Source organism: Cordyceps javanica, chromosome 3, assembly GCF_051103115.1.
Source record: "Cordyceps javanica chromosome 3, complete sequence".
Taxonomy (NCBI): Eukaryota; Fungi; Ascomycota; class Sordariomycetes; order Hypocreales; family Cordycipitaceae; genus Cordyceps; species Cordyceps javanica.
In genome coordinates, this window is record NC_139297.1 from 3,123,141 (window position 1) to 3,140,008 (window position 16,868).

General features: G+C 53.3%; 5 protein-coding genes across 5 annotated transcripts; 3 read left to right on the forward strand and 2 right to left on the reverse strand.

Moving 5' to 3' along the window:
• Window positions 1–1,859: 1,859 nt before the first annotated feature.
• Window positions 1,860–2,453, forward strand: V2A60_005140 (2,4'-dihydroxyacetophenone dioxygenase family protein; the record flags this gene model as incomplete). Its single annotated transcript, XM_083256453.1, has 1 exon — window positions 1,860–2,453. One exon carries the CDS (start codon window positions 1,860–1,862, stop codon window positions 2,451–2,453), a length of 594 nt encoding a protein of 197 aa, XP_083112579.1.
• A 372-nt stretch (window positions 2,454–2,825) lies between these two features.
• On the reverse strand, window positions 2,826–4,437 carry V2A60_005141 (uncharacterized protein; the record flags this gene model as incomplete). Its single annotated transcript, XM_083256454.1, has 3 exons — window positions 2,826–3,347; window positions 3,421–3,615; window positions 3,688–4,437. 3 exons carry the CDS (start codon window positions 4,435–4,437, stop codon window positions 2,826–2,828), a joined length of 1,467 nt encoding a protein of 488 aa, XP_083112580.1.
• A 770-nt stretch (window positions 4,438–5,207) lies between these two features.
• On the forward strand, window positions 5,208–6,214 carry V2A60_005142 (apolipo protein O-domain-containing protein; the record flags this gene model as incomplete). The annotated part of the gene is made up of 3 exons (XM_083256455.1): window positions 5,208–5,234; window positions 5,311–5,391; window positions 5,528–6,214. 3 exons carry the CDS (start codon window positions 5,208–5,210, stop codon window positions 6,212–6,214), a joined length of 795 nt encoding a protein of 264 aa, XP_083112581.1.
• A 495-nt stretch (window positions 6,215–6,709) lies between these two features.
• V2A60_005143 (tRNA-dihydrouridine(20) synthase (NAD(+))) lies at window positions 6,710–8,051 on the reverse strand (the record flags this gene model as incomplete). Its single annotated transcript, XM_083256456.1, has 2 exons — window positions 6,710–7,830; window positions 7,910–8,051. 2 exons carry the CDS (start codon window positions 8,049–8,051, stop codon window positions 6,710–6,712), a joined length of 1,263 nt encoding a protein of 420 aa, XP_083112582.1.
• A 2,553-nt stretch (window positions 8,052–10,604) lies between these two features.
• Window positions 10,605–13,999, forward strand: V2A60_005144 (uncharacterized protein; the record flags this gene model as incomplete). The annotated part of the gene is made up of 2 exons (XM_083256457.1): window positions 10,605–13,863; window positions 13,923–13,999. 2 exons carry the CDS (start codon window positions 10,605–10,607, stop codon window positions 13,997–13,999), a joined length of 3,336 nt encoding a protein of 1,111 aa, XP_083112583.1.
• Window positions 14,000–16,868: the final 2,869 nt, after the last annotated feature.

A 16,868-nucleotide genomic window follows, 5' to 3' on the forward strand; every position in this document is an offset into this window, starting at 1 on the left:
CCTCTCCCCGATAGGGACGGTATTAGTGCGATAGAATTGGAAGATGCGGCAAATTCATTCACGCAAGTTTCCTCCGCCCCGGCCAGGTCCGACGTAGGCGCTCTCATCCGCAAATATGGATTTTCGCGCAGGTCCATCACCTCATCCTGAAAGCTACACTTCACCCGACGGTTGGTACAGGGTCTGCACTTGATGCTGTGCGTGAGCCCGCCGCACTTTTGCTTTCTGTTGAAAAACTCATTTAGTAGGCGGCCGCCATCTCTGCTGCTTCCTGGGCAATCTTTCTCACCTGTGACGGCACTGCGCACAAGCATGACCTGTTCGACCCGGTGGTAGAGGACCCAAACCGGGGCTCGCCGGCTGTGGAGGCATCTCCATCCAAGGCCGCTTGTTGCTGTTCTACCGTGCTCTGGCGGTAGAGGGAGCGACGGCTTCCCGACGATTCTATCGACGTGTAATTGCCTTGCTCTGAAGGAATCGAATGCTCTGTCTACAGCAAATATCGGACGAAATAGTAAAGGCAGCCGGTGATGGAGAAAACTGGTGGTTGAGCAGATGGGGTAGTGGCTGGAACGCTTTGGCGCACGCCCGGTCAATGCCGGTGGCGCACGTGAACGATGGCGCCTGCAATTCGAATCCATATTCTCTATTTACTTTGTTTGCTTGGCAATGAATTTTCCATCTTGAGCATCAAATCAACTCAATGGGATATTGTAGTCCTGTGAGCTTATGGACGGTTGACCCTAACTGAAATCAAGACCATCCGTCAGTTATTAGCACCGACTAGCTACAAGCTGACATGCAACTGGCTACTTATAATTAGGCGGCCTTTTACGGCCTAGCACCCCTGTCCAGTGTTCTTATTGAGGGTCTGGTAATACGTGCAGTAATACAGATTGTAAGTATTTCAATTACTTGAATGAATTTCTCCGTCCCATAGCAATTGTCCATGGCAGCAGGACTTGATGAGGAGTCACTGATGCAAAACGGGCAATAGTTGTCTTTCCAGACCAGTGCAGCCAAGAGTCCACTGAGTCAGACTTTTCCCCAGGTATGGAGTATGCTCCTATAATCTATAGATACAGATGGAGACATATGGGTCAATACGCCTGCGAACCATACGTAGTATGCTGGTCCCACTGACTGGTCAGTGTTCACAATGTGTTCTAGATGGTTCTCTTCCCCGGATTGAATCAGATGGACTAAAACACTACGCTCGTAATGTAATTCTTACACTGGTTCTTCAGTCCAACACTGACGATGCGGATGTGGAGGAGACAGAAAAGACTAGTCCAATGGCAACCAGCACGTTGGAGAAAAAGCCCAAAGTCTATAAAACGTTGATGAAAAAAATTACAGCGATCAAATTTGGAGGTCTTCCTCGTATTTCTTCTTCCTCGTATTCCCTCACATTATCATCGTAATTTCCTCGCAATTTTCTCATTCCTGTGTCTCCTGTTACAGAATCCTATCTAAGTACATGACAATCAAAGTAAATACTTTGAATGGCAGCTTTTCACTGTCTGCCCCTAGCGCGGGCTCGCGCACATGCTCCTCAAGCCAAGTTTCGGAAAAGCCGATACCATCCCGACGCCCAGTGCCCCAGTCCGGTCGGCATCTGACCGGATCCCGCCGGCTCTGAGCGATAGCGACGGGAGCAGTCAAAGGTGAGACTCGGCTTGCGATTCTTGGTGAAGGGCATTATAGCCTGAAAGCGACTTAAATGCGCCATAAATTAAGATAGACTCAAGTACTCTCAAGGTTGTAATCACGAGCGCCGCTTTCATATTGGAGCATCCTATCTTTCAAACTACCTTCTATCGTTTCTTGCAACACAGCACCTGTTTACAGATTTCACCATGGCACCAGGTCTTTCGGAAAAACCAGCCACCCCTGAGGCGGCCGCAGAAACAGGACTTTCCAAAAAAGCGCAGACCTACGACCAGGCTGCTGTTCCTTACCGAGGCGCTCCTCTTCCGAATGTTCTTGAGGACCTTGTCCAGCCTGGAATCATGGATTTGGAGTGCGACGAGCGGTTATGGGTCCCTCAAAGCCCTGGCGTCTGGTTCAGGCCGTTGTGCTTTAGCGTCTCGCAGGGCTACTTTGTGAATATACTGCGTGTGCGAAAGTCCGGCATTCTGTCGAGGCATCGCCACGCAGGACCTGTTCACGCTGTCGTTCTCCGCGGACGCTGGCATTATCTCGAGCACCCATGGTGGGCCACTGAAGGCGGTTACGCTTTCGAGCCTCCGGGCGATATTCACACTCTTCACGTGCCCGACGATGTCAAAGAAATGGCAACATTGTTCCACGTCACAGGCGCTTACATTTACGTCGACCCAGATGGCAACCCTGTAGGCGTGGAGGATGTCTTTAGCAAGCTACAGTTGGCGAGAAAACATTACGAAGAGGTCGGTCTGGGAGCCGACTACGCCGATCAATTTGTGAGATAGATTTGAAGCATGAAGTTTGATGTCACTACAAGGCAGATGGGGGGGTGAGGGTTTAATCATAGCACGATCAGAAGTCTACGATAGATCATGAAAGACAAAGATATTTTCAGTGCATACGTTGATACATGAGGCTCTTTTCATCGAATTCAACATGTGACACAGTTCCTGTCACCATAATCTGAGACGCACATCAACATCTATAATACCCACACGCTACATTGTAGTTGTGAAAGCACTTCGTCATCGTCCTGTAGGTAGCAACGATGATGAATAAAAAGATACCAATATTCGATATTTGATGCCATTTCATTAAGTTTGAGTATTCTTGTTCCAAGTCTTAACAATTTTGAATTCCGATGCCTCTTGCCAATCTTAATTTTCGCGCCCGTTGACAACATTCAAATGATGGCCATTCGTCATGGCTGCAGGCAGAGGAGCGGCAGTCTTCATCTCCGACTTGGAGCCGCCCGTGACCCAAGCAGTTACTTCCTTGCTCACATCCGCTATCGCATGAGCAAGAAGCCTGACAATCTCACACAGCTCCTCTTCAGTGACGATGTAGGGGGGGCAGATGATGACGTGGTCCACGTACACCTCGCCCGTCACACCCAAATTCCCGAGAATATTTAGTCCTAGTTCCAAAGCCCGATTCACAACGCGGTCGCAGAATTTGGCTTCGCGAGGAGGTGGAATACGACTGGGTTCATGCATCATGAACTCGACAGACCAGAAGAGACCACGGCCGCGGATGTCGCCCACAAGAGGAAGCGGGCCAACCTCTTTCCGTAGCAGTTGACCGAGGATATCCCCCATGGTCGCAACCTTTTCAATCAGTTGTTCCTTTTCAATGACCTTTTGCACGCAGAGCGCTGCGGCACAAGCTGCAGGATGGGCCTATTCAGGGGAGATCAGATAACAATGCGACATGGACAAGCAGATGCCGCCCTTCCCAGGGGAAAGTACTCACCTGGAATGTATGCCCATGAGCCAGAGCACCAGATCCCTTTTCAAGTGTATCAAATATCTTCTGGTGAAGCAACACTCCCGAAAGAGGGATAAACCCGCCACCGAGTGCCTTACCAATGGTTTGAATGTCGGGTCCGCGGATTCCTTCCTGTTGCCATGCATGCATGGTGCCAGTCTTTCCCATGCCACACATTATCTACAAAAAAAAAGCAAGGGATTAGCTACATGTGTTCTGTTTTTTCGGATGACAGCGACCTTGTCAACTCACCTCGTCTAAAATGAGCAAGATATTGTACTTGTCACAGAGTGCGCGAACCGCAACGAAGTAGCCCTTGGAAGGTATCGCACAGCCCAGAGTGGTACCACTAACAGTTTCCGCAATGAATGCAGCCACGTTCTCTGGCCCAAGTTCCAGGATCCGGGCCTCTAGTTGGTCCGAGAGGCGCTGCACGTATTCATCTTCAGACTCTCCGGGGTGCTTGAACCGGTAAGCAAAACAAGGGTCCACGAAGCGTACATTTGTCGACATCCAGTCATTATATAGCGCTCGTCGAGAGTCGTGCCCTGACACACAAAGCGCACCAATAGTGTTGCCATGATAGCTCTGTTTGCGAGCGATCACAAAGCGCTTCTGCGACTGGCCGGCTTCACGCCAATACTGAAATGCAAGCTTCAGAGCAGCGTCTGTTGCCTCACTGCCCGAGTTTACAAATATGGCTTTTGTCAGGCCGCCTGGATGATCTTTGAGCAGGTGAGTTGCCAGCTCCTCCGTTGCCGTCGAGGTGAAACGTGAACCAGAGTAAACATATGGTACTTCTCTGAATTGCTTGGCCACGACTTCTGCAACATCGGGTCGTGAGTGACCTAGGCAAGAAACAGACGGCCCGGCCGAGGCATCCAAAATTTCTTGACCAGATTCAAGAATCAAGCGAATGCCGTTAGTGCCGACAATCCGCTCAGGTTTGGCCGCGAAGGCACGATGTAGGATGTGGGAGTTGGCCACGAAGGGGTGAGCCATTGCAGTGATGTTTGAGTTTTGCAGTAGTTATCCTAACCATTATCATTCACTGTAGCAGAAGCGCATGATGATAATAAATCATTGCCATAGTCTGCCTCTGAAGGGCATGGTAGCTTGGATCCGTGTGCATCGGGAGAACCCGATGCAGCCGGCCAGAGACGGCTCGGTCCCCACCATAGCCAGCGGAATCCTGTCGGAGATGTTCTGCGGCTCGCCGTCGCGGCCAGACGTTGTCCTTTGGCAAAGAGTGGGATACTTCTGTGATGAAATGTGGCCGACGGTGACATTTGCATGAACCAGGATACGAGTCTACCTTGACAAAATGGCTGTCGAGCCCATACACACAAGCCTGCTACCGAGATTATTGCTTATTGTGGGGGAGAATTGAGAAGTTTTCATATTTCATGATAAAAGTATTTGACTAAACTTTGGAATCAATATTGTTTTACTAGAATGTAAATGATATTTTATTTTATTTTTCTTAAAAATAACGTGAACAACCACACTTACACTGGCCTGAGGCTCACTAGCCTCATTCCCTACGCCACACTTCACTAGCCACACTTGCCTCGGATTAGCTGAAATTCCTCTTTCCGAGCTCAAACCAAACTGGCAAGCTTGTGCCGGCCGCCGCCCAAGGCGGGAGACACCGGAAAGCGGACAATGTGCTCGCGCCGACGACTTTGCTACACAACCGGCCCAGAAATGACGCCCTGTTGCTAACCTTGCTAACCAAGCCAAGTCACGTTCATCATTTTCCACAACCAACAATGGCTGCTCGAGTCTTTTTGCAAAGGGTGAGTTCTTTCACATTCGACTCAATTGAGTTCTCACTCTTTATTTCGAACCCATTGAGCTGATCCTCGTCACCAGCGCGGTCTGGCGGCTGCTGCCCTTGCTGGTGTGGCCCTCATGCCCGCAACGGCTCTGGCGGAGGCACCCGCCGTAGACAAGGTACGATTATAAAAAGAAGCTGCCGTCTGTTGGACAGCTTTGGATGCTATATGACTAGGGTTGTCAATTGCTGGGCGGCATTGGCTGGCAACCCGCGAAAACCCGCGCCTCGTCGCTAACGCATAAGCCCTCGCAGAGGAAACCCATCTACGACGACTTTGAGGCCTTACCATCGCCCTCTTCGGCCCCGAAATCCGTGCCCCAAACTACCGAGCCCGAGCGAGATATCATCAGCGGCAGCAGCGACAAGGCTCTCGACAGCGACAGCGCCGACAGCGGCCCGGTGGTGGTCAAGAAGCCGCGCGGGCCTACGCCCACCGACCAGCTGGCCGTGCAGATTGGCAAGGCCCGTCTGGCGCTGTACCGGTACGCCGTTGCTGCGGAGGACAAGGTCAACGAGACCATGGACTGCGCGTTCGGGCTGGAGCAGTCCTTCACCAAGACGCTCGCCTCGCTGGCGCCCGCGCGGGAGTCGGGCGAGAAGCTGATGCCCGGTGCCATCTACGTGCTCGTCGCCGCCATGGCGGGCAGCATCGTCACCCGCAACCGCAACGTGCTCCTGCGCGCCACCGTGCCCCTCGCGTTCGGCATCGGCGCCGGCTGGGCCGTCCTGCCCGTGACGATGCGCAACGTCGCCGACCTCACCTGGACCTACGAGCAGCGCTTCCCCGTCGTCCGCGACACCCACCTCCAGATCCGCGAGGGCCTCGAAAAGGGCGCCAGCTTCGCCAGGGTCCACGCCCGCCTCGGCGCGCGCTACGTCGACGACAAGGTGACGGATGCCAGAGAAATCGTCGAGGGCTGGGTCAAGCAGGGCAAATGAAGAATGAGAAGGGCGTGGCAACGACCGCAAAAAAATACAACGGACACTGCATAATTTTGAATAAAACGGAGAATGCCAAATGAATGGTTGGCAACTGATTGTACCATCACATCAAGAACTAGCATAGATGATGTAGCAAGATTACATATTTTATTTGTTCAACAATGACGAAAGACATTACTTGCGACACATTTTCAGTTGTTGTCGTCCATGTGATGAAATGTTCTCTTTCGGTTCTATTGAAAGTTGTTCAGCCCTATTTCCTGGGATTTTGATATGTTCGAGCAACTACAGCTGCATCTTCAAACCAATGTCTACCTATATTCTGAGCCATAAACCCACCGTTTCTTTGTCGGTCCTATTGATCTATCCTGTTAACTCCATGACATGCAGAAAATAAAAACGCTTCTCGCTCGTGTAATTTCAAGGCACTCTTCCTAAGAGAGCTGCCAGCCTCTACAAATCGATTTTTTTTAGATCCAGGCACGATTCGCTTTAGGCGGCAGAGGCTACGCGGGCTTTATCCTGGTCCGAGGCTGAGGTCGAGTGCTGGCGATCAGACAGCGACTTCTTCTGCTTGGATAATGCGCGTGCCTGGCCCATCTGTCCGCCTGCGGCGAGCGCGCTGGCATTCGTCGACTGCGCGGCCTTCTGAGCCGCCTGCAGCTTTTGCTTCTCTGTGGGCTGGCCGAGACCGCGCAGCTCGTCAAGCACGCGAGCCCGGTCTAGAAGGTGCGGGAGGCCTAGGCCCTCACACACGTCCACGTATGAGCGCGCCTTGGTGACGGCCTTGTGTGCGGCCTCCTTGCCGGGTACCATCTGCGCCAGCAGGTACTTTGTGTTGCCGAACTTGTTGTTGACGGCAATCGCCATTGCGACGTACTCGGCAACGACCTCGCGCCAGGGCAGCAGGCCGCCATCAGCCGCGGTGCGGAAGCAGCTAGGGTTCGTTTCCGCCGCAGTAGCAATCATGGCACCATCAGCACCAAATTCGGCGGCCAGGCGCAAGCCCTCATCCTTGGATCCAACGTCGCCATTCATGAGGCAGGCGATGCCAGCCTCGTGGCAGACATCAGCCACCATGCGCAGCTGGCCGCGGATAGCGCGCTCGCGCGGGCGCATGGGCGTCGTGCGGCAATGCACCGTGAGACCTGTGATACCCGTGGCGACGAGCCTACGGACGAGTGTTTCCGTCTCGGCCGCCGTCTCGAGAATGCGGATTTTCACGCTGATGCCAATGTTGTATTCCGGGGCAATGTTCTTCACGAGAGCCTCGAGGATAGCGACGAGCTTGTCGGGCGTGCGAAGGAGCGCCGCACCCATGCCGCCGCTGGTACTGAAGGGCTTCGGGCAGCCAGCGTTGACGTCGATGCCAGCTACATCGCCCGCAATGAGGCGAGCTGCCTGCACGGCAAGGTCCGGATCGGCCGTGCCCATCTGAAAAACGAGCTTCTTGTCCTCCTTGACAGGGTCCATGGCGTAAATGACGCTCGTTTTCGCATCGGGCGGGGGTTCTTTTAGGCCGTGCGACTGTACGCGGCACCATTCGATGCATCCTGTCTGCTGATTGACAGTGCGCGTAGTACCGATGATGGCGCGGTCGATGGTCTCGGGGCCTGAAGTGCAAAGGAAATATCTCATTAGCGGTTGTGCTTGCAAAAATCGGAATCAGCCATGCAGTTATGTATTACATACCCCAGACTAGATCCGCACCGTACTTGAGCGCCAGGAGTCGCGATGGCAGCTCTCCTGAGCGAACCATGGGCGCCAGGACAACTTTACCACGGTAATCAACGCCTTTGGCGGGTATGGGGACTTTCTTTACTGCGTCTGCCATGATTCTGCGCAGCCACATGCCTCCAGTGGTTGGTTTGCGATTGCTAGGTGAGTGCGGGCGGGCGGGCGGACATTGACTACCAGTGGCGACGGGGATGTGGGCGCTGGATAATTTTTGCTGGCGCCTTATCTAATCGCGATTGATGCTGCTGCGAATAAGCATTACATGTTACTGGTAGAGGCGCCCCATTGCCTACTTGGAAGCTGGCAGAATAGTAGGACGGATATGTCGTGCAATATTTGTTGGCATTGATGGAAAAGTTCCGCGTGTTGTGTCTCGTCCAATTTGGTGTTGGCCGTGAGTTGGTTACATTCGTAACCTCGCGCCTGGCACGAGTGAGAAATTACCAGTACACAGGAAGCCTCCGCGGTATGCATGTGCAGACAATGTCGTGCTGACAAAACACCACTATCCATAAAAAGCAGAAGTGGTCTGCCTTGCGCATATCATCATTTTATATCCCCCTCCAACAAATAAATCGCATACTTCCAACTACTGCTCAGTAAGTACGAAACGGCGATGCAGGGTAAGCTGCGACAAGCGGGTACATACTTACTTAGTAGGCCGCCGAAAGCGGTATACCGAGGATTTATTAGGCGCTGATCTGGCTCCGGACTGCGATAAGTGTGCAATTTGGAAACGCCGGTAAGAAAGCGGTCGCCTCTCGTCTATTCGAACAAAGAACGAAAAATGACACGAGGTTATAAATAGAGGGGTTCATGCGCCGCAAGCGCCTTGACAGACTACTACGCCACAAACCACAAACACGCTCGTATTGTAGGTGCTCAAGGACATTTTGAAGCAAGCTAATAAGTCAACTAGGTTGAATCGCGGGGCAGCACCCGAAATAGCGACTTGGGGGTGGCCTGGCGCACCATCGAACCCGCTGGATGGAGGAGGCCTGGGTGGTCGCGATGGGGTTCGCCGAAAGTGCGGCCGCGTTCAAATCGTATTCGTGGCCAGGGTAAATGTGTCAGTAGGAATACTTAGGAGATGGCAGCGGTTGCCGGGCGGCCGCCAATTGCCATGACACGCTCAGAATTGGACAATGTAAATCACACACAAGTAATATTAGTAAAGGACTGGTTTTAAATACCAGACGAACCTCCCTGGCGTATCAGTAACAATACGGGCGATCTGTCAATATAAGGAGGGAGGGAGGCATGAGCTACTGGTAGGCGGTGCTCCACGGATTAGCGCTTTACGAAGTCCACTATAAGCTGATAAAGGCACCCAAATCAGGCAGTCGTTGCATAGGTAGGCAAGGTAGATAGGTGCTGTTACAACAACAACACAGAGGAAGGATGTCTCAGGGGGTCGTGAACAGGACAAAGAGGCAGCAGTCCGTTCATGCACATGTGTGGGCGGGCTTAACACCACATTGTACAGTTGTCTTGTTACTCGTCTCGTATACTTTCTTGTTATGCTGCAAAAAGTTCCTGTAGACACGAGGCGGGGGTTACTTGAAGATCCTTGACCGTTACCTAGGCAAGTTACTATTATCATTCTCCGACAGCTATATGAGGATGTGCTTGGCAGCGCCCACCAACAAGGCGACTCGGGGCCACAATGTACCAACCATGTCCAACGGGAGGCTGAGAATCTACCTTGGACTTACCCACTACATTCAAGGGTCCTGGCATGCCTCAACGTCACAGACTCACAGACATCCAAAGGCTTGAGAGCCACAGCGCGGAGAGGCTTGGTGCTCCGTATTTAGTGGGACAGCGCCTTGTTTCTGCTGCCCTTTTCTCGTCTTGTCGTCTTCCTGGCCCTGTAACCCCTGCACCGAGCTATCTGCTCTGATGGAAGCTCATGCCACGACCAGTTTCCGGGTGGCTTGACTTTGGTTGTTGCTGCAGGCAGGCTCCCTTCATTGCTGATCAGACCAGGCTGGCGCTGCGTGGGCTTGCCTTGCCATTCTCTGTGTAGTCTCCATCCATTCTCCATTATCCATTTCCTCCTCCTCTTTCTCGTTTCCATTCCCCCAAACCATTTCCCTTGTTCCTGTTGCCGACCTCTTCGAAGCCTGCCCAGAAAGCGCCGACCGATGGGCAGCGCAGCCACAAAGGCAGTCGTTATAAGTCATCAAACTTGCCGAAGCAGGAACCCTTTTGGGATCGTCCCGATACCTGGTGGTGATACATTAGGAACTTCCTGCCCCTCTGTCGGCGCATTCTCACTTGGCAGTTGCCGCCTTCCTAGCTCAACCAGTGAGTGACTTCTGAGCGCAGCACACCACGGCAGCAGGCCAAAGTACCCTCTGTCGCCCGTCCTTGTTACGACACCACAGTGCACTACCTCACTCGCGCACTGTACCCTGACGACCACTCCATTCCGCAGACACGCTTCATCAATCAAACGATACTTGTAGAACTGGCCGCTCCCTCTACGTGCACCAGACCAGCCGGTCACTTTTTTTTTGCGGCCATCCTTTGCCAACATCCCCTCTGCCTTTGCTTGGCCGCAGCAACTGGCGAGGCTACTCGGCGCATCTCCTTCCTCCCCCAACAGCTGGACTTATGAATCTGTGGCATCGTGAGACAGCAAGCTATGGAAAATGAAGCGTCCTCCAAAAGGGGCCGGCTCATGGGCAAGCTCTTTGGCAGCAAAGATCGTAAGCTCTCAGATGCCACTAATGCTACCAACGTCGACGCCTTTCTACACAGCTCCGACAGTTTGCAGGTGACGCATCCCCCCCCGCCCCCGCCAACCACGCTGCCAAAGCTCGACACCACGATATCGCGATACCCTCAAGCTGCTGCCGTCAACCAGCAAGCTCAGCTGAACCGTCCAGTCGCCGCCGGCTACCTCGATATCTCTGCCACCAGCACTCCTCGAAAACCGCGACCAAACAAAAAGGGCCTCTTGATACGCTTCTCCGACGCCCGGCCAGAGGTTATAGGTGAAGGCGGAGACGAATGCGAAATCCCAACTGTTGAAATCTCGCGCGCCAAATTGGCACGATCCCCACAGCCACGGCCTCCCCCTCCTCCTGCTACTGTCCCCCAGCAACGGGTGCCTGTTCCGCCCACGGGCGACATCTTCCGACCAAAGCGTCTAGCTAGAACTCAGACCGGCTACTCCTCTGTATACTCTCTAGAGCAAGCCCCTGATAGTAACGGCGATCTCGATTACCCTGCAAAGTGGCGGGAGTCGCCGCCTCCGCCTGCGACACTGCCTAAGCTCGACATTCCTGGCAAGCCTGCTGCGAGCGGGCTCCTAGCAAATCCAACCCCCGATGAGAACCGAAGGTCTTTTATCGAAACCCAGAAGGCTCAGATGCGAAAAGCTGAGGGTCAGGCGTTCGCGAAAGCTGCGCGTAACTCTAGTGTTGCCTACGAAGGCACTTGGGAGGACGCGGCTTCGCCTGCTACGGCGCCGCCCACGACAATCGCCGAGTCCCCCCCAAGCAGCTACGCACCGAAGAAATCCTTCGACTACAGCCCAGCGACATCACTTACATCACTGGCGTCCAGTACCTATCCGCCGTCGCTGCCATCCCCCCATCCAGCCGGGGCGCAGTCAGTCTTTCCCCCGCCGAACGAGGACACGAGGCCTCTAGCGGCGACCATGGCTTCCGTACGGCTTAACGATGTAACAGGTGGCGAAGGTGCAGAGGCGTTAGATACTTTTGTTCACCGAACGACACATCTCCACGAGCTATTTCGCCTTCATGCGGAGACAATTGTACCTCTACAAAGCTGCGAGTTGAGAGATCTGGGTCGCGCTGGGCTTTGGTGGTTCCTAAAAGGTCGTCTGGGTCTTGAACAGGCGATCAGAGAGCAACAGCCCAGCGCAAAAATCACAGCAAAGGCTCAGATGCAAAACGAGCTGGACAAGCAGCAGGCCTACGCCAACTTGGCAAAGTCATATTGGTTGTGCCAACATGCCATCCCGGAAACGTCGCAATCTCGCCGACTCCCCCCCGACCCCGAAATTCTGGCTGCTACGGAGCAACTCATGTCGTCGCTAAAGAAGTTGGCCATGTCCATGAAGAGAAACAATATTCTCCCTTCCGAGGAGCCATTTTTGCCGGCAACCATCGACAAAGCCATTTGGCTAGAATACCCAGCTATGAGCCAAGATATGAACGCGTTGCTATCTGGTGACTGGGGCTCCGGCATTTCTGCTATCCAGAAGCCAACTGCGAACTTGCAGATCCTGAATGCACTTCCGCTCGGCGACATGGCAGATTTCTTCAGCTACGGCCGCGTTGCGGCAGATTGTTTCTTGATGGAGCAGGGAAGAGAAGGACAACGATTCTACTTTTCCTGTTTCCTATCTATGCTGCGGCCGCAGACGGAAACCGGACTTGTGTTCATCATTGCCAGCCAGAACGGGGTGGTTCAACTGGCGATACAGGATAAAAGGGGCGCTGGCCCAGTGTGGGAAGATGTGCGCTGGCGCAACGACACCTGCACTCTGGAGATACGCCTGCCTCGTGGGTTCTTGCTGGCCGTGCAGATGTCGCAGACGGACTACCGCGTGCTGTGGAACATGTACGATTTCGGAGCCCGGGTTCAGTCGACATTAAAACCTCGACCAGACGAAACGGTGGTTTTCCGAAACACGTTGCCTTCATTCCAGTACATTGATTCCGACCCGCAGTCCCGTGTATTCCCCAAAGACGCCGTAGCGCAATGCGAGGTGGCGCTGTTCGAAAGGATATATAAAGAAAACGGCCCCGTCGGCCAAAGAAACTGGCACTCCGGGTTCCGCGTCGCGGCCGTGACCGGCCCACGAACGAGAACACTGAGCGGAGTGCAGCATAATTACCCGACTCAGCTGCCGGTACAGTTTGGCTTTTTCCGCGATGGCGATGCGCCGGCTCTGTCCATCAAGTTTGAGGGCAGTCGACAAAAGGGGCGGATGGTGCTTACCTTTAGCGACGAAAAAGAGCGGGTGCGATTTCACTCGCTCATCACGGGAACTGCGCTGGAAGTGGACGAACGGATCTTTGCCAATGTGCCACTACGCAGCCTACAAATATCAGAAAAAATTGGCGAGACGACGGGTATACTTCCATTTGAACGTATGCCCTGGAAGGCGGCGCAAATCATCAATGACGAGTTTGGGCCAAACGGGGAGCAGCCGGCGTCCGTGCTGTCAGACAAACTCAAGGTGGTGCTGGAATACCAGAATGGCATGGTGACGGATCGAATCAACGTGGCTCCTGGCGAGATGCGACTCCGGCTGGATGTTTCCAACAATTTGATATTTCGCATGCTCCGGCAGCCGCAGCACGACATGACGGTGTCCATCTCGGAGGCGCAGGTTCCCAAGGAGTTGGCGGCAGAGATGAGCCGGGGGCTGCAGGTGATGCGACAGAAACCGACAATACGGACGTTGGAGTTCAACAGCCTGAGGGACCTGCACGAGTTTCAGTTCGCGGTTACTGGGCACGAGGTGATTTTCGACGCGATGGCGACGACGTTTTCGATTGCCCGGCGCAGAATGGTAGTGCCCATCCATAAGAAGTGGGAGGCAGGCCTGACGCGAATCCAGGTGGTACGACAAGAAGACAAGCAGGTGGTACGGCAAGAAGACAAGCAGATGCAGCTGCTGGCGTTTTTCGACAACTGGCATCACGGGCACTGCATGAACTTTGTTCTCAAGGGTACGGACGTGTATGAGTCGTTTCAGCGCGGCGGGAAGGCGGGAATCAAGTTTGTGGATGCGAAATTTCCGCTGCCGCGGCCACCGGAAGACAAGGAGGGGAATGTGGACGACATGGCGTTTGTGTGCCTGGATCTCCCGGACCTGCCGGGAGAGCACGACGACATTTCGATCGTGTTTGAGAAGGAACTGGGTGAGTAACAAGATGAGGTTGGATGTGACTGACGCGAGAGAACTAACATGCGAGTGCAGATCGTGACAGGCTGTGCCAGTCCTTGCCAGCAACGGTCAAGGGCACGGGGAGACTATCCATATCACGACTCAGGTAACTAAAGGCCTGGGCCCCGTCAAAGCATGTGGGCGTGAGCACGGGGGGACTGTGATGGTGGATAGGAAGGCCATGCCAACGTGATTTCTTGGCGCTCATGTTTTTGCACTTTTGCCGGATATCATTCAAAATGCATAGCAGTGGATGGGACAACATATGTAGAACGGCCATTTATGAAGAAGAAGAAGAATCAAAGTAAGCAAGCAAGCAAGGACATACGCAATGAGATGTAGTAACGTGAGACGGTAACTATTAGTAGTGTGTAATGCAAGAACCAAGAAACAAAGAAAATGGTGGACCATGAATTTACGAGGCGCAGCAATCGGCAGGGCCGCTGACGGAGATTTATTAAGTAAGGGATGATGATGGCTCATACGCGGAAGCTTTGTTGCATGATGGGATGGATGGATGGGGTGAGGCGGTGGGTGAGAGCAGCCCAACCAGAGGCGAGGTGGCGTGCATGTGCCTGGCTGGAGTCGCCGGAGACGGGGTAGCGGAGTTTATAAGTTTGACTAGGTTCTTGCAAGAGACGGAGATGAAGAATGACCTAGAAGGTGAGTGAGTATAGCGGTAGTTTCGGAGTCGTGAGATGTCGTACTGGTGCGTTGTTCTTTGTGCCTGCGTTGTCTCTATGCGTTGAAATCGGCGGGGGGGAAGCTGTATAGGCGGTGGATTGCAATGGCGGACGGATGGACGATGGATGGATGGATGGATGAGTGGGTGAAAGGGAAGCCGGGCCAAGTGCGAGGCGAACTACCTAGTTAGTGAGTGATTGCTGCAGTAGGAGGACCTGTAAGGATATTAGTTTAGGTCTGGATGGTCCGGAGCTGGCTACCTACTGATACCTATGACGACACTCGAGGTACGGACGTTGATGGAGCTTGGGCGCGGGATTGGGTGGAGTTGGGCAGGTTGATGAGACCGAGGCAGCAATTTTTGTATCTTTTCTGGCCTTGGTAGAGCGTTAGTTATAGCGAGTTTCTTTTCTTCTAGATCGCCTGCATCGTTTCGGCTGTTTTGCTCTCTTTATTCTCTTTCCCCTTGTCAGCTCGAGCAAGAAAGAGGCCATCCAGCCGCGCGGCCGTACCGAGAAAAAGCGACGACAAAGCGACGACAAAGCGACGAGACGGACAGAAGAAGACGTCATTCGGCAAGGTCGAGAGGTTGCCTACCTGCCTGCCTGCGTGCCAGCAGCTTTGATAGGCCAGAAACGAGCAGCACAGCTACCTGGTGGTAACGTCTTGGAGCTACCTACAGGCTGACCTTGGCTGAAATAAGGCAGCGATCCATCAGAGCAACAAAGAAAGACGACGAGGAGCAAGACGGGACCTCCCCAAGAAAAAAGAGAGGTCAAAGAAGCCCTTGCCGCTATTTTCTTTTTTTGTTCGACTCGGCTTGTCACGGCGGCCAGCATCGGGTGCGAGACGAGTTGCATTGCATCACTACTTACTCACTACCTAAGCTGCTAAGGTACTTGGCACGAGCGAGCTCTTTGGCAGCCAAACAGCCGCCCCAACAAACAAACAATCGGGTGGGGTACGCACCTTGGGTGGTACCGAATCGAACTATATACCTGAGCACACTTGTTATAAGTACGGACCTGAAGTGAGCCATCCCAAAGGTCAATTTTGGTGGTTTTGACGCCCTGTCAGACGTTCCGGGTTGGGCGGGACAAGAGCTCACGACAGCGCACAATCACGCTACACCAAACGCTGTGACAACGCTAATAAGTACTTACCTGACCCAGCTGCGGCACCACTTCCAGCTAGCTGACCTACTTACCTCTTGGTACCCAAGGTACTTTTCTTTACTGAACGACATCACCACCACCACTACCACCATCACCACCACTATAACAACACGACGCCTACTCCAAGCCCACCCACAAGCAGCCACCCACAGCGGATCGGCGCGCTGGGATTTTCAGCCTCCCAAGGCTCTCTCACCACTCGTCCTCCTCATCCTCCTACAGGCAGCCACTAAACTACAAGGTTCCCCGCCCCTCCTCCTCATATCCTTCCACCACCCCACCGTCTGCGCTCTGAAGCCCCTCCACACGCCAAAGACTCATCGGCGACGTACCACCAAACAAACCACCACAAGCCGGCACGACGCAACGCAAATCTTTCTGGATTTCTGAACTTGGATTTCTGGATTTATTCTCATTCTCTCCCTTTTTCTTTCTCTTCTTCGTCTCCTTCTTTCTCACCTTCTCCATTCTCACATCACTTCATCATGACCTTACTTGGACTTGTATCTTCGGGTGGCCGTAAACGAGGTAAGTCTTTTGCTTTCTCCTTCTTTGCTTCATCACTTCCCTCATCCTTTTCTTCTTCCGTTTTCAAATACAACACCACACAACCCAGCTTCACCTGCACACTCTACCAGGTCTACCAGGTTGCTGCTTGGCTCAGTCGCTGCTAGCTCCGCTACTTGGTGTCTGGTGCCCGCTACAGGCGTCTGTCTTCCCACCTTTTGCCCCTCCATCAACCCTGTTGCCAAGTCATCCGCTCTCGTCATTCTTCAAAGTCAGTTAGTTCTACTTGCTCTACCTCGTCTCTTCCTCGTCCCGCATCATCATCCAAAGAGGCACGCGACATAGTTCTTGACACCGCGACATCTTGCCTTGTCTCTATCAAACCGTGTCGTCTTCTCACACTCTACCTACCCCGACCGGCCTTGCTAGCTGATCTGAGCTCGGGAATGCCGGGTTAAGCTTGACCAGTCCCACAGCCAAGTCTACAACCTCATTTCCCACCTTTTTTTTTCTTGCTTCTTTTATTTTTCCGATTTATCTATTTTATCTCCCCCCCCCCTCCTTTCCTTTCATCTTGGCCAACTTTAATCCGCGTACCCATCTCATCTCCCTC